The sequence below is a fragment of the Oenanthe melanoleuca genome, chromosome 5, assembly GCF_029582105.1.
Source record: "Oenanthe melanoleuca isolate GR-GAL-2019-014 chromosome 5, OMel1.0, whole genome shotgun sequence".
NCBI lineage: Eukaryota > Metazoa > Chordata > Aves > Passeriformes > Muscicapidae > Oenanthe > Oenanthe melanoleuca.
The window spans coordinates 8,028,327-8,043,509 of NC_079339.1; the positions used below are offsets into that span (position 1 = coordinate 8,028,327).

General features: G+C 47.9%; 1 protein-coding gene across 1 annotated transcript; it reads right to left on the minus strand.

Annotated features, from left to right (window-relative positions):
* Positions 1–638: 638 nt before the first annotated feature.
* On the minus strand, positions 639–9,561 carry LOC130253520 (acyl-CoA (8-3)-desaturase-like). The gene is made up of 12 exons (XM_056492148.1): positions 9,327–9,561; positions 7,363–7,473; positions 6,901–7,098; positions 6,035–6,136; positions 5,776–5,904; positions 4,566–4,626; positions 4,385–4,461; positions 3,817–3,914; positions 3,408–3,504; positions 3,124–3,203; positions 2,610–2,735; positions 639–2,408 (listed from the first exon to the last, which is right to left on the minus strand). Exons 1-12 carry the CDS (start codon positions 9,522–9,524, stop codon positions 2,357–2,359), a joined length of 1,329 nt encoding a protein of 442 aa, XP_056348123.1. The 5' UTR covers positions 9,525–9,561; the 3' UTR covers positions 639–2,356.
* Between the last annotated feature and the right edge of the window lie 5,622 nt (positions 9,562–15,183).

A 15,183-nucleotide genomic window follows, 5' to 3' on the forward strand; every position in this document is an offset into this window, starting at 1 on the left:
AAATCCATTCCAGGGCCTCACCACCCTCACAGGGAAGAAATTCTTCCCAATATCCCATCTAACCCTCCCTTCTTTCAGTCTGAAGCCATACCCCCAGTCCTGTCACTCCATGCCCTTGCCAAGCCTCTCTCCCGATCTGGTCCTTCCTCTCTGATCCTCTGGGATGTCCACCTCCCCTTCTGATGTCTGACTGCCACCCTGTGGCTATCCCACAGTGTTTAGGTTCCATTTCTAAGGCTAAAGGCTTTCCACTAGATGGCAAAGTTTAGGCTGGTGTTCTTCCAAGGTCGTGTGTTTCAGTGTATTTCTTGAGCCTGGAAAACTCTCTGGAGAACTCTTCTCAAGCCTAGAAAACTTCCAGGAAACCCAGCACATTCATATCTGGTTATGCTGAGTCAGGTCCCCTTTCAGTCTTACCCTTCAGGACTGTCAGTCAGCTCATCTGTGTTATTTTTCCTGGTTTCCAGGCATTTGGTTTATTGTATTGTGGATGTTTCCTCCTTATTGTGGCAGAGAAAACACAGGAGAGGCACATTCTGGAGAAAGAGGTTTATGACAGTTCTCTCTGTAGCTGTGGACAGGCATTTGTTCCACCTTTTACAGTGTGAAGACTCTTGCACAGATGTATTTTACTCTGATAACATTGTTAAGATAAGGAATTTTATTAATAGACTTTCCTCCATCCACAGTTGTAATAAGAGGGAAAGAAATGGAGCAGGAAAAAAACAAGGTAAAACAATAACTAAGCCCCCCTTTCTTTATGGTCTTAATCAACAGGTATTTAATGACTGTATTATTATTCCAAATTACAATTCTATCCTGTGCTTAACAACATTCTTGGCCTGAGAAGACGCATTTCTTCCATTCCCTCGACACCTCATTCTCATTTTGGATGTTGATTGGGAAAAAATTCCTCAAAATCAATCCATCCCTCCTGGATTCTAATCCACCAGTCCCTGGGGGCCAGGGTGATGGAGCATCTATCTTCCTTAGTGATGTTGCAGGTGCTACATCCTGGTTTGGCATATGACGTTGGGGCAGCAAATAAAAGACCCCAGGAAAGGCAGTAAGACTATTCAGTAAATCCCACAGGACTGGGGTGTGTTTGGAAGGCACACCATCCAAGACAGGGAGACCAGCAATGGTTTGGGTGAGGTGTGCCTGTGGATATGCAGCTGAATGAAAAGTTAAACACTTTGAAACAGCAGCCTGACCCCCACCACCTTTCTAACTTCCTTAGATTTGTCTGTTGCTCAGGCAGGAATGCCTCACTCTCCATGGGCCAGGAGTCAGGAATTCTCTCCTTTGAACAAACCACCCAGAGGTTCAGAAAAGCCCAAAGCTTCAGGCCATCACAGAGTGATAATGATCACCCTTCACACAGAATCATTGTAGAGTGGTTTGGGTTGGAAAGGGCTTTAAAGCTCAGCTCAATCCATTCCCTGCCATGGTTTATTGTATTTCACTAAACCAGGCTGCTCCAAGCCCTGTCCAACCTGGCCTGGAATGTCTTTGCTTCCTTAGTCACTCTTGTAGGGATCCTGGGTATGGATGGGACAGGTTTCTCTCTCTTCTGACTCTCAGTAATGGCTTTGCAACTCTCCAGAGTCTGGCATGGTGGAAACCCCTTGCAAATCCCCCATGGAACATCACCAGTGGCCAAATAACCCAGAGGCTTCCAGAGAAGATATGGAGGGCAGCATTTCCACAGAACATGGCACATGGAAGAACTTCCACTCCCCTGTTTTCCTGCCTCAGTTAGGGCTCTAACTACATCCCATTCCTAGAGAACTGCTGCCTGCACCTCCCCACCCACATATGTACAGACTAGTCTGGGAGCTCCCTATTACAAACAGGGATTTGAAAATACTGAACCTACCCCATTCCCTAGAGCTTCCACATTTCCCTAATTTCCACATTCCTTGATTTCATGCTGTCCCTACTTTCTTACTACACTCACAATGAGAGCCACCACAAAAAGCCTATGTTAGATAAGAAGCTTCCCTCCTATATACTCAGGAAATGAAGAATCAGCAGATGGAAAGGAATCTGTTCCCAGCCCCAAAGCTGCACCCAGCTCGGTGGGACACAACCTCCTCCACCAAGCTTTTCCCCAGAATTCAACATCAGAAAAGAGGAATGAAAGAAGCACAAGAAAAAAAATTATGAGCACATATTTAAAAAAAAAAAAAAAAAAAAAAAGGTAAAATCATATTAATTACATTCACCCATGGAATTAAGCAGCACCACCTCCCCACCTCTGGCTTAGCCAGCTCTCCTCAGTGCAGGATCTTCAGGGTGACCACCACAGGAGGCAGCAAGGCTGGGGAATTCCTCTGCAGGGATCCACTGCTGCTTATTTATGTAGATAAGCATCGAGCCAGAGCTCCCCTGAATCTTTCAAAGAGCTGTCAAGAGAGAAACAAGGGAATGAACCCCATGTTCCATTCAGAGCCTTATGGGGAGAATTCCCATCCAGAGATGAAGCAAAGGAGATCATGAAGTGATTTGGATCAGAAGGGACCTTTAGAGTCTGTCCCTCCCCTCCCCTTCTCATTCTGCAGCACTGGACACCCCTTGACCTGGAAACTCTGCAGGTCAATACTCACTGCACGATGTCTGCAAAGGCTGTGAGCAGAGGCTTGCACTGGTACTCAATGCCATGCTTGGCACACAGGGACTTCACCAGAGGGGCCACCTTCCAGTAGTTGTGCCGTGGCATTGTAGGGAAAAGGCTGTGGGAAAAGGAGGTGGTGATTCAATGGCATCCCTCACCACCACACGGAATCCCGGCCCCTCTGCTGTGCCTAATTCTGGACCTGCCCCGAGCTCCCCTTGTGCCACAGTCCTGGCTGCCCTGCAGTGGTCCCTCTCGAGTCCCTTCAGTGTCTGTGCTGGGAATCCCTGCTGTGCCATACAACTTAGATCTGAAGTCGTGCTGGTGCTCACTGGCACTCCAGAAATTTTCTTTTCGCAGTTCCTGTTCTGCCCCCACACCAAGAGCACGAAATTAACCCACATTATCTTTTGCTCTTGTCTCAGCTGGTAGAGGGACCTTGGAGGCTTTTCAGCCCTGCTGTAACTAGCACTCCTTGGAACTATTCCCAACCCGTTTCCACTCACTGGTGCTCGATCTGGAAGTTCAGGTGGCCACTGAACCAGTCATTGAACAAGGACTGATGAACATTGCAGGTTGCCTGGAGCTGAGAGAAAAAAAAAAAAAGTCCTGTTTTAAGTATTATTTTAGCAATGCCCCTTCTCAAACACAAGTTTTTCATCCCCACAGGAATTCTGGCTGGACACAACAGTTCCAGCAGTTATTTCCAGCCAACACAAGGTGGCCAGGATGTGACAGATGGACTTTACACACCCAGAAACTGTCACAGAGATCATAAATAAGGTCTCACCTGGGTAGAGAACCAGTCCACATTCTTATCATAATCAATGTGCATGGGGATGTGATTCATTTGTGTGACCCAGACAAACCAGTTGCTTTCTATAAACCTGTGCAAACACAAAAAACCATCACAGATCACACACCCCTGATGTGACAAGTCAGCACAGAACACTTGTGCACACACCAGCTGGTTGTTGCCTGACAAAATGAACACCAGGAACCCCAAACATCTGTTCAGACCTACACACACCTTCTACCTCCTGCAGCCTGACAGGAAACCACTCCTGTCCCAGTGAAAGGATCAGGAGAGAGAAGAACACAGTTTTGAGAAAAATAACCAGGGGGATGGAGAAAAGCTGGCACAAAGGATTGATACAAACTGGGCAGAGAAAATGTTGGAATTTTAAGTTGGATGATACCTGACTAACAGGTGGAGCCCCAGGGTACCCTTCACCCCCAGGAAGGGCAAGTAGGTGAGGAAGAATCGGATGTAGAAGGACAGCATCCAGGCCAGGTCCTGTAGTAGAGGGGACAGGGAAAACTTCATTAAAAGGAAGAATTTCTGGCTTCTGAATTTACCACCACTCCCTTTAAAACCTCCCTTAACATCTACTGATCAGTTTTTCCTCCCTAGCCTCACCACAAAGCAACATGACCATCACAATGCAACCACAGCCATTCCCTGTACTCAGGAATTATCCTGGTTCCATGAGCCCAGCAGAGGGCAAACACCAGACAGGACAAGCTCTAAAGCACCATGTTTTCCCTGGATCTAAAGAGAATCAAGCAGTGAGAAAACCAAAACCCAGAACACCAGAAAACATCTTCTGTTAGCCCAGAGAAAGGCTGTGGAAGATTCCCCCTTTGGCAAACACCATTCCCAAATCTATGCCCACATCCTTTACAGCAGACACACACAGCTTCCAGTGAATCTGGCACTGGAATTCATCCCTAAACCCAGGAGAAGCCCCCGTGGGGCTGACTCACCACCCACTGCTTCCGCTGCACAGCGAAGTAGAAGATGTACCACTGGAAGTAAAGGGGCACCAGCGCTGGGGGACCGACTGGAGGGACAAACAGAGCCATGAATTATCCAACAGGATGGGATGGAATGGGAAAACAAGGGGCAGAGTGACTGCATGGAACTGCAGAGGGGGAGGTTACTCACTGATGAAGAAATACTTGTGCTGGTGGTTGTAAGGCATGAATTTCTTCTTTTGCACACCAAGCTGTTAAAATATACAAATTACTCAGGCCATGAAGACACCTGTACACACACTCCTAAACTTCCAGGAGATGTCCTATCCAACCAAGCCAGCATCCAGCATCCCCTGGAAGCTTGGCCTGGATGAGTTTTCACCCTCCTTGGGTGCAGAAGGGGCTGGGCAGTGCTTTGCACTCAGTGACCTGCACAGGAAGCTCTGCTCCTACAGAGGGCACAAGCTGCCTGAAAATACTGAAATAGAAACACACACAAAAGTTTGCTGACAAAGCAGAGCTTCAGAACTAAAAAAAAAACCAAACCCCAAGCTATGGTACTGTTATGATACTGTTGATGAAGATGGCAGTCTGTGAACTCCCACCTCCTTGCAATTAGTCTTGAAAACTGAGAAATGAGCATCTAGGCATGAAACTGTGTCCGCAGGAATAAGGGTGAACTGATTATTTTCCCTCTGAAGCTGCTCATTTTTCAGTGTTATGTTTGCTGTACAAACATAACAGATCAAGCCACTGGCTTCCTTGAGGAATGCCATGACATCCCTGTACATGCTCAAACTAATTCCCAATAGCCCATCCCTTAATTTCAATGCAAAACATAGCATTTAAAGTGACACTATGAATTTACACGGCTTTTTGTTTGAAGGACAGCAAATGCTAAAGCCACTCAATTAACTGCAGAGCTGTACCAGAAACAGAGCTGGACTCCAGATGGGAACCACTGTGACACCCACTGCCAGGCTGAGACCACTGAAATAGCTTCTTTGATCAGGAATTGTAATAGTTACAGACAGCCCTGGCTTGTCATCTGCTGCTTCCATCCCCAGCTCACTACAATTAGTCACACTGATCTTGGTAAAAGAGAAAAACTTGTAATTCTGATCTTCATAAAACTCAAAGTCTCTCATCAAGGGAAATAGAAACTTGTAATCACAGCATATATTTCATTCTAATCTTCCAACACTGCAAAAATGAATGAAGTTTTAAGAATATAAAGATCTCAGATTTGCTGGAATATTACTGAGGAATATTAGGGACTAGTGGAAGGCAAAGTAGTACTATATAAAATCAAACAAATTAGTGTCCAGTCTCCAAGCTCTCTGCAGCTTCCCAAATTTGAATCCTACTGCTGTCACCTCCCAGCTTCCCTCAGGTCTCACCTCCACAGAGAGGGTTTTCCCCAAAGCAAAGAACAAGGGGTGCATGTTGACATCGGGATCCTTGCGGAAGCAGTTGGGCTTGGCGTGGTGCTGGAAGTGGAGGTGGTTCCACCAGCTGGCTGGGGCTCCCTGTGGGAATGGGTGAGAAGAAAGTGCCCTAAGGAAGGTGCATCTTCTGCCCTTATTCTCTCCTTATCCTGGGATTGGTTCTGGGTGCAGAGCAGGGCCCTGGCAGCCCCTCCCCACAGCCAGGGCTCACCTTGAGGTGGCCGATGACAAACTTGTGCACCCAGTGGTTCCACCTGGACTTGCTGAAGACTGACAGGTGTCCAAAATCATGCTGGAGCCAGCCAGCCTGGGCCTGGAATTAAGAAAACAACAGTGCTGCTGGGGGAAAAGAGCTGTCAGGAGGGTCTGTGTCTGAAAAGAGCTTTCTTCTCCCACTCCCACGCTCCTCACAACGTATCCCTGGATAGCAAAAGCGCTTCCACTGCCAGGGCCCAATCCCAGCTCTCCTTTTTCTTACACACCAGTGCACTCCAGACTCTGCCTAATGACTTTTAGTCCTGGACAGTTGTTTCCATGAGGAAGGGAAAAAAAGTCATGGGAAAAAAAACAGGCACAGAGCTGAGAACCAGCATTTATTCCCTCACAAAACTGCTCTGAAATCGGCAACAAAGTCTCCTTTAAGGAGCAGCTTGCTGCTGCCTCCTCCAAGTACTTGTAATTCCAAGAGGATCAGCTGGCCACGGGAGGAATAGCTGGGGCTTTGAGAGCTGCTCTGCCCTCTCCTCTAACTCCCTGCAAGTTCCCATGGGAATGCAGTGGCTTGGCCCCTGCACACTGCCTTGGAGTTCTGGCACCGTGGAGCTCAGGAGTGGGGCATGGCTTTCATCGTGTGGGGAAGGCTGCAATAAGGAAGGCTTTGATGGAACATGAGGAGGAAAAAGCAAGGCAAAGCCTGCTCTACCACAGCAGCATGTGTAGTTTTGCTCTTTCAGCGGAATCCAGGGAAAAGAAGGATTTGGGGAAGTCCAAGATGATAAGATTTGTCCCCTGCTTATGGCAACAAGTACCCAAGTCCCAAATTTGGCTTTTTGGGGCTTATTTTGTGTAGTTGCTCACCTGGACAGTGCCCAGAAGCACTGCAGAGAAGAGGAAAGGTACCAAGGATGCTCCAAAATACCAGATGATGAGCCAGGCTGCAACATCCAGCACCAAGATGTGGCAGAGACAGAGGATGAAAAAGGCATGGTTGGGCTGGAGAAGCCCCATCTTCTCCACAGTGGCACGGAGCTCACGGAAATCTTCCACCAGCTTTTTCTGTGGGGAGACACAAAAGCATCCATTGGTCAGAAAGCACCTCAGGAACACAAGTAGGAGCATAGCTCTCCCTCTAAGAGATGAAAAGTGGGAAAGCTAAGGGTGATTTAGCAAATCTTTGCTAAAACTACAAATAACGATGCGAAATGAAGCTTCAGCCAACAGTGGCTCCAGGAGATCTCATGCACAGGGAGCTCTGCCTGCCAGTCAGAGAAGTTAAACAGAACAATTTCAACCCCAAAACCAAGTTCTTATGACACTCACGTTCTTGCTGGGCTCAAAGCTGGGCTGATCTGGTGCCAGTTCCCCAATCAGGAGAGGGGTCATGTACTTCCTTACCAGTGCCTTGTCAAGATGAAAAGCAATGAAAGGATCCTGAAACACAGAGAGAGGAACAGGATGAAGAAAAAAAACATCATTCAGGTGGCAGCAAAAGAAATCTATTCCATCATATGCTGGACTACTCAAAATATTCCTGTTGGGGAAACCAGTTACTTTTATTATTTAAATGTGGTGTCAATCTCCATGGCAATCAGGTGAAAAAAACCCACTAGTGGCTGTTATCACTACAAATTCTGTCCATATATTTAAATTACAAATCCTGTAGGCATATGTGGCACTTTGGCATCTAATTCCTGATCTCCCATTTACCTCCTTTTGGACATTTCTCTCCTGATGCCTAAATTAGCAAATTTTTACAATCTCCCTCAACCTAAACATGTGGGGTTTTTAATTTTCTGGGACAATATTTGCTTGCTGGGCATCACTTTGTAAGACTCCTGCACCATGCACTGTTTATCACTAGAATTACTAGGCCATCATTGTGTGCTTTTAAAATAAAATGTGCTTTTAAAAGATCTCTAGTCAGGAAAGGGGTTAAAAAAACTGGTTGGTGTTGCCAACTCTGGGTCAGCTGTAGCATCCGCCCTGCTCAGGGTCACTGAATAAAGGAAGGAAAAAGAGAGGGGAATCAACATTTGCATTTTCTCATTGGAAAAGGGGGGAAAAATGGGGAGGATTATATGGGCAGAGCAGGGGAGGATGGTACCACAAATTTAGACCAATCCTTTCCATGGAGGCTGTAAAACCTGGAGTGCAATCCCAGCTGGGGGTTAGGGGACGGCTGACTGCACCTTCTAGAAATCAGAAGAGCAAACCAGAGGAGCCCTTCCCTTACTTCCCATTTTTTTCCTGGTTTTGTGGAGTCTCGTTCTGTTGATCCCCAGGGACAAAACCACTGGAAAACAAAACTTGGCAGGGGTTTCTGAGCGGTCAGCAGTTCAACTGCACCCGGCAGTGGTACTGATATCATCACCTAAAGAATGCAGCTGGCTGCAATCCCACCGTGCAGCTCTGCTCACTCCACGGGCTGACCCTTTTCTGGTCACAGAATGTTCAGGTGGGAAAGGCTCTTCAAAGCTCATCTCATCCCCCTGCCACCGACACCTTGCAGGTTGCTCCGAGCTCCACCCAACCAGCCCTGGAACACTTCCAGGGATGGGGCTCCACCACTTCTCTGGGCAACCTGTGCCACTGGTGGGGCTTTGAAAATGCACATGTGCGCCCTGCCCTGACGAAATGTTGCAAATTCACTTATTATTTTTGGCTCTAAATTATATTCCTACCATGGGATCTTCACGTGGAGATCTCAAGTTCCATCCTGACTGAAACACAGTCCATCAACACCATCCTACAGGTAGATTCCCACCCCGTATCCACCCTTGGGTCCAAGCACACGCTCTCGGAGAAATTCATGGAAAAGGCACAAGCAGACAAAGGAAGGAAACAGCACTGACAAAACCACCCCACATTGCAACTCCAGCAGCATTTACTCCGCTCTGCAGCAGCCGCTGGCACTCAGGCACGAATGATTCATTCCTTTGTCGTGACTGAAATACAACTCTCAGTGATATTCTGCTCTGGTGCCATCTCTTGGGTCCGGGAAGTTCGAGGGAGGCGAAGCAAACAACAACAACTCTGTCACCGCGTGTGCCACACGGGCGGCAGCATCCCGTTCTCTGATGCGTGCAGAAATTACCGAGGGGATTTGGGCTGGCTTTCCAGGTCCTTCAGTAACGCTTCCTTGTAAGAACAATCCCAAACAATCCCACATATTCCCCCGCACACAGGTCCCAGCGCACGCCTGTGGAACAGCCCAGCGCCCATCCCGACACGGCTCCCTGCATCCCCCGGGATGCTGCTCCGCTCCTGCATCCCGGCCCGCTCACCGTGGCGTCCTGCCCGGCGTAGTGGCTGATGACCCGGGAGCCCCCCGGGTGTCTCCGGCAGAAGTGGCTGATGTCGTACACCTTCCTGTCGATCACCAGCCAGCGCTCCTGCCCCGCCGGCCCCCGCCCGCTCCGCTGCCCGATCTCGTCCCAGGTGAAGCGCCGCATGCCCCCCCGCCCGGGCTCCGAGCCCTCCATGGCCGGGATCGGCTCTCCCGGGCTCGGCTCGGCTCGGCCCGGCCCGGCCCCGCCTCCGGCCCCCGCCCACTGGGCCGCGCTCGCCGTGCGCCCGCCCCGGGGCCGCGGGGGGGAGCGGGGCCGGGCCGGGGGTGGCACCGCCGCAGGGAGGAAGGGAGCTGGGGCTGGCCGGGCCGGGAGGGCTCCCGGAATCGGTTTGTTGGGAAAAGCCCTCCGAGAGCAGCGGGTCCGCCAGCGCTGCCAAGCCCACCGGCCCATCGCGGGATCTCTGCAGATCCTTCAGTTCAACCCCCTGCCAAGGCAGGGTCACCTGGAGCGGTGACACAGGATCGCGTCCGTGGGTTTGGAGACCGCGAGAGACTCCACATCCCGCCTGAGCTCCCTGAGCAGCCTGTCCCAGTGCCCTGCCATCCTCAGTGTACAGCAGCTCTTCCTCACGTTGGGCTGAAACTTGTGGAGTTTTAGTTCACAGCCTTTGCTCCTCGTCCTGCTGCTGGGCACTATGGAAACGCGTCTCCAAATGCCACATAAAGGCGGCTTTTAAATCCTCCCCAGCTGGTTCCGCCACTGCCCCAGACAGTTTGTTCCAGGGCTTGCTAGCCCTTGACAACAATTTTCCCTCATATCCAACTTAAACCTCCCCTGGCACAACTTGAGGCTGTTTCCTCTTGTCCTGTCACTTGGTACCTGGGGAGAGACCGACCCCGGCCTGTCCCACTGTCCTTCCAGCGAGTCTGCCTTCCTCACACTCAAGTTCCTTCTTTTGAACCACTTTTGCAACCTGTTTCTCCTTATTTCTAGGCTGATTATGACTTATCTTCCCCACCCTTGATTTTGCTTCCCCTTTCCAGCAGATCTCTCCCTCACTTCCATCTGTTCTGCCTCTCCCTTCCAGCTGCCTCAGCCTTTCCTGTTCCTAAGACTCCTTTTGGCTGCTCATGCCTGGAAATGCAGCCAGAGGGAGGGAAGGTGTTGCCACAGGTAAATCATATCAAAACACTGCAGATGATTCTTCTAACAGCAGAATAATGCTGGAAGAGTGAATGATGCTAAAACAGACCAATCCCTCTGTGTGGGACTTTGTCCATACAAGTTACAAATTAAAATTGCTCTCCCCACACCCATCTCCCTTTCCATAGCAGCACCAGCCTTCTCCCTGAACTCTCGTTATTGATCCCGGATTTCTTTGTTTCCATTCACACCTTCCAATCTGACCTAGTTACAGCAATTCCCGTTGAAGGTAACCATAGAAACAAAGAGCCACCAGGCTGCATCCCCTAGCGTTCTGAGCATCACCTGATGGCTACATCACATCTTGGAATTCTGCAGAACACTGGATCGAACGGTTTTATTACCTTCCCTTCAGCAATTCGTATTAATAAACATTAGTAAAGATGTTTGGCATATTTTTAAACATGACAATTATATTCAGAACAGTGCAGTAATTATTTCACATTCCCTTTTCCCCTGTCATCAATTGCTCAACAGAATATTTATCCAAAATTAAGTTGATATTTATGACCTTTTATCATGAATATGGGGGGCACACAGAGATCAGATTTCTTTTTCCTATATTTGTTAAAAGCAAATCAGTTCCATCTTCCTATATCAGTTAAACCTTTGGATACTTGCTTTGAGGGATCTTAACAGGCAAAAAGCATCACTAAACTTGTTAAAATCCACTTGTTTCCTTCATGTGCTTCCTCTGGTTTCAGCAGCTATAAGGACTGTTAATGCCTTACTAACACATTTTCCCAGACAGATTGTACAAAGGCCCTTGGAATTCTCCTCCAAGCTCCTTCTGAGGTGAATCCCTGGCTGTGATTGTTTTCCCCTCAGCAGAGGATTCACCACAAGCCACGGAGGCTCCTGGAATCACCCAGCCCTAAGCAGGGAAGGTTTCTCAGCCCTGCCAGTTGCTAGCAGTGCTTGTTTCCCCCGCCCTTGTCCCACTCGGATCTCAATGGGTGTCTCAGAGACAAGAACAGGACCTTTGTCATAAAAACTGCCAGGGACAAAAACAGCTGCTCTCATAGACTCGCCAGCATCCTGCATCCAGCTGGGATTCCTGGCATCAATCCCTGCTGGAACACAATTAACCAGGTAAAATGAGTCCTTCAGTGCCCTGGCTCCTTGTTTCACCTTCACTGCTTCCCCCTCCATATCTGCTGTCACCAACATGCTGTGACCCAGCTCCCCAGACTACCAGGAACCACCAAAAATCCAAGGGGAAGGAAGGTTCACTCCTCTGATCTGCCTGCAAATCTGGTGACTGGGGATCACCAGAATCTGGAGAAAATATAAGTCCTAATTTCACTACCATGTTTTGGCTGGAACATGCTTTAAAATATCCAAGTGATCTGGGTGGTGAGGGATCACTAAATATTTGGGCATCTGGTGACCAAACCAGTAATCAGGGAAGGAGGGAGATGGGTTGAAAGGATTGCAGCCTTTCTTTTCTCCTTTTAGAGAAAATGAGTTACAATAATGCATGGTGAGGTCTAAAACCACATCAAAAAAAAAAAAAAAAAAAAAAAAAAAGCAAAACTAACAAATGCTGAAAAACAGTTTAAAAGGGCAGAGTCTAAAAAATACTCAATTCCTGGCTTTGGTTCAGCCTAACTAAAGCTGAAGATTTCAGGCACAGGGGAATTGTGGTGGTGTGATTTACAAGCTTCTGTCATCGGTGCAATTAAAACAGCCACGCTGATGAAGCAAAAGCAGCAGGAAACCACTAATTTAGTCACTGTGTTACTACCAGGGAAGGACCTGACAGCTCCCTGTAACACCACTCCTACACCAGGCTTAGGATCCACTGCAAGGATCTGTGTAACACCAGCAGAAGGGGGAGAAACTGGAGATATTCCCTTTATTCTTATTGTATCATTGGGAACGGGCTGGAGTACTGGAACAACTTGGCCTAAATGAGTTAGTGTTGTACCCAGAACTCTTTGTCTGGGTTGCTAACACTTCATTCCCACAATAAATCCTTGATTTTCTATACAAACAGTGTGACTTCATGGAATATTTGCTCAGCGCTCCGCCCTAATAACTCAACTCACTGTTAAAATTTAGATGCAAAAAAAGACTGAGATTTGGGAGGATTTTGCATCTTGGCAGGAAAAACACCCAGGAATTACTGTGTGTAAGGGAGGAGATAAAAATTAGCTAATCTTTTGTCATAAATTCAGATTAGCAACTGAGGGAGTGAGGTGGTAACTGTTTAGAGTTTTACACTTTTGCAAGCAAAACCTGAGTAAGGAAAAAAGGAAAGAATCCAATGATAACGTGGGAATACCACTAGGATTTTCACTAGAAGTCATTGCAAAACAGCATCAGAACAGAGCATTTATCTCCGTATTCCTGCCCTGCTGCAGTGTCTGCAGATTTCTGAGTGTGACTCCCTCCTCTGCTCCCCTGGCACTTTGTGCCCTGACCCTGATAATCCCACAGGCAGCCCAAGATCCTCTGCAGAATGTGGAATCCCTGCCAGCCATGGCCACACAATGGGGATTTCTGTTCCTTTGTTGGTTGTTTCCCTCGTCAAGTTCTTCATTTCCCAGCCACTCTCCCAGGACTGGGAAAATAGTGGAATATGTCAGAGTAAAAAAATATCCTGAGTAAAAAATATCAAGGAATTTTTTGGTAGCAGTTTGTTTTAAATACATGGGCTGCTACAGCATTCCCATCTAATCACTGGGTTCCCTCACCTCAGGCTCCAGGCTCCAGCTCCCATTCCCAGCCCAGCTGTTCCCCACTATGTTTGAAATTTTTATTCAATTTATTATTTATTTTTAGGTTCAGAGCTTCTCCGCCTTTCCCTCTTGTGAAAGACAGGGAAAACCTGGAGTCTTTTCTCTCCTTACATCTATTTTTCTTTGGCAGAAAGGAAAAAGGTAACAAAATGGTTATTAAAAGCATCAAAAAGTTTAAAGGTGCAGCTAAATCTGATTTTCACTCTATTCTTCTCCCCAAATCCTCAGTTCCTGCCTTTTTCCCCCTTCAGAAAGCAGCTCCATGTCTTTCCCTTGTTTCCTCCTTTTCCCACAGCATGCCTTGGAGCCACCTGGCCATATCAAGTGATGGATCTCATACTATAAATTGGGGGAAAAGGAGGATTTTCCCTACATCCATGAGGATTGCAGCACAGCTACAGGGCATTTCCATGTGCCGGTGCCAGCAGAGCGTGCTGCTGTCAAAGTCTAGTCCTGTATAAAAACTACATTAAAACAAACTTATCAGACCTTGCCAAAAAAACTTATCAGACCTTGCCCCCTACATAAAACTCAACAAAGGGCTGAGACAATAAACACAGAAAATGTTGGGGTTTTGCTACATTTTTAAAGCGCTTTCCTCAGGGAAAAGGAACTTCTTTTAGATTAAACCAATGCATGACACAGCATAAAGACACATCAGCTACCAATTTTCCCTGTTTTTTCATCATTCCAGTCAATTCCAGTAAGATATCCTCAGGTGAAGAGCAGACATGCCACTTCTACATGTGCTCCCCGCAAAAACTCTTCCACTTTTACATTCCCCCTGCCCAGACTTTGCTCCCTTTCATGTTCCTCACCTTTTCTGCCCACATCTCGTGACTCTTTGGTTAAACTCGGGGCTTTTATGTCCCTCACACAAGCTCTTTGTGCTGCTAAAGCTACACCGGGCAGCCGCCGCAGCCTTTCACCCACTTGGCCATAGAGCAGAGCCTGTTCTCCTCTCTTTGCTGGGGCTGGTTTGTGTCCCAGGAGCCAAAGAAAACTCGGAACAAGCACTGCCTGAAGCCTGACAGCCTGGCTGGCTGAGCTGCTGGAGGCTGAGAGCAGCAGGGATTATTTTAGAGGCATCTTTCAATGGCTTGTCATTAAGTTATGGTGCAATTTTCCATGGGAAATATCCAGGTGGGGAGTTCTGGGTGCTGATTTTGTTTCTTTGTCCATCTACAGGTAAATTCCAAAATGGACCAACCTCCTTTTCAACTCATTTCATAAAATCAATATAGGAACCAGGAATGGTTTGGGTTGGGAGGGACTTTAAAGCTCATCTCATTCCAACCCCCTGCCATGGGCAGGGATGTCTTCCGCTATCCCAGGTTGCTTCAAGCCCTTTCCAGCCTGGCCTGGACACTTCCAGGGATCCAGGGACAGCCACAGCTTCTCTGGGAAACCTGTGCCAGGGCCTCAACACCCTCATAGGGAAGGATTACTTCCTGACTTGAACATATCCAGGCACAACCACAGGATTAAAACCCTCATATTCAAAGAACTCAGAAAACTTTTCCCTCATCACAAGCAAAAAATTTCAGGTCCACCTTAATGTGGTGTCTGGCTGTAATTTAGTCTGATCCTTGTCACAGGGCTATTTTGAACCAAACTAAATAAAACTAGCAAGTCTTAGCAAAACATTCCTGTCATTTCTGACTTTCCTCACCCCACACCACAGGCAAGGATTGTTTAACAGGCTGAAGCCATCCTGCAGCATCAACACCGGGCAGAAACAGAGGAAAGCTCTAGCATGGCTTGGCACAAAGCTCAAGAAGAGAGATTTAGATGGGATATTGGGAAGAAATCCCTCCCTGTGAGGGTGGTGAGGCCCTGGCACAGGTTTTCCAGGGAAGCTGTGGCTGCCCCATTCCTGGAACTGTCCAAGGCCAGGCTGGATG

Coding starts and splice junctions, on each gene's coding strand:
- LOC130253520 (XM_056492148.1), bottom strand. CDS start 9,524: ATGGAGGGCTCGGAGCCCGGGCGGGGGGGCATGCGGCGCTTCACCTGG. Junction 2,736..3,123: donor AACTTCCAGATCGAGCACCA/GTGAGTGGAAAC, acceptor CTTTTCCCACAG/CCTTTTCCCTACAATGCCAC. Junction 2,409..2,609: donor GCCTTTGCAGACATCGTGCA/GTGAGTATTGAC, acceptor CTCTCTTGACAG/CTCTTTGAAAGATTCAGGGG.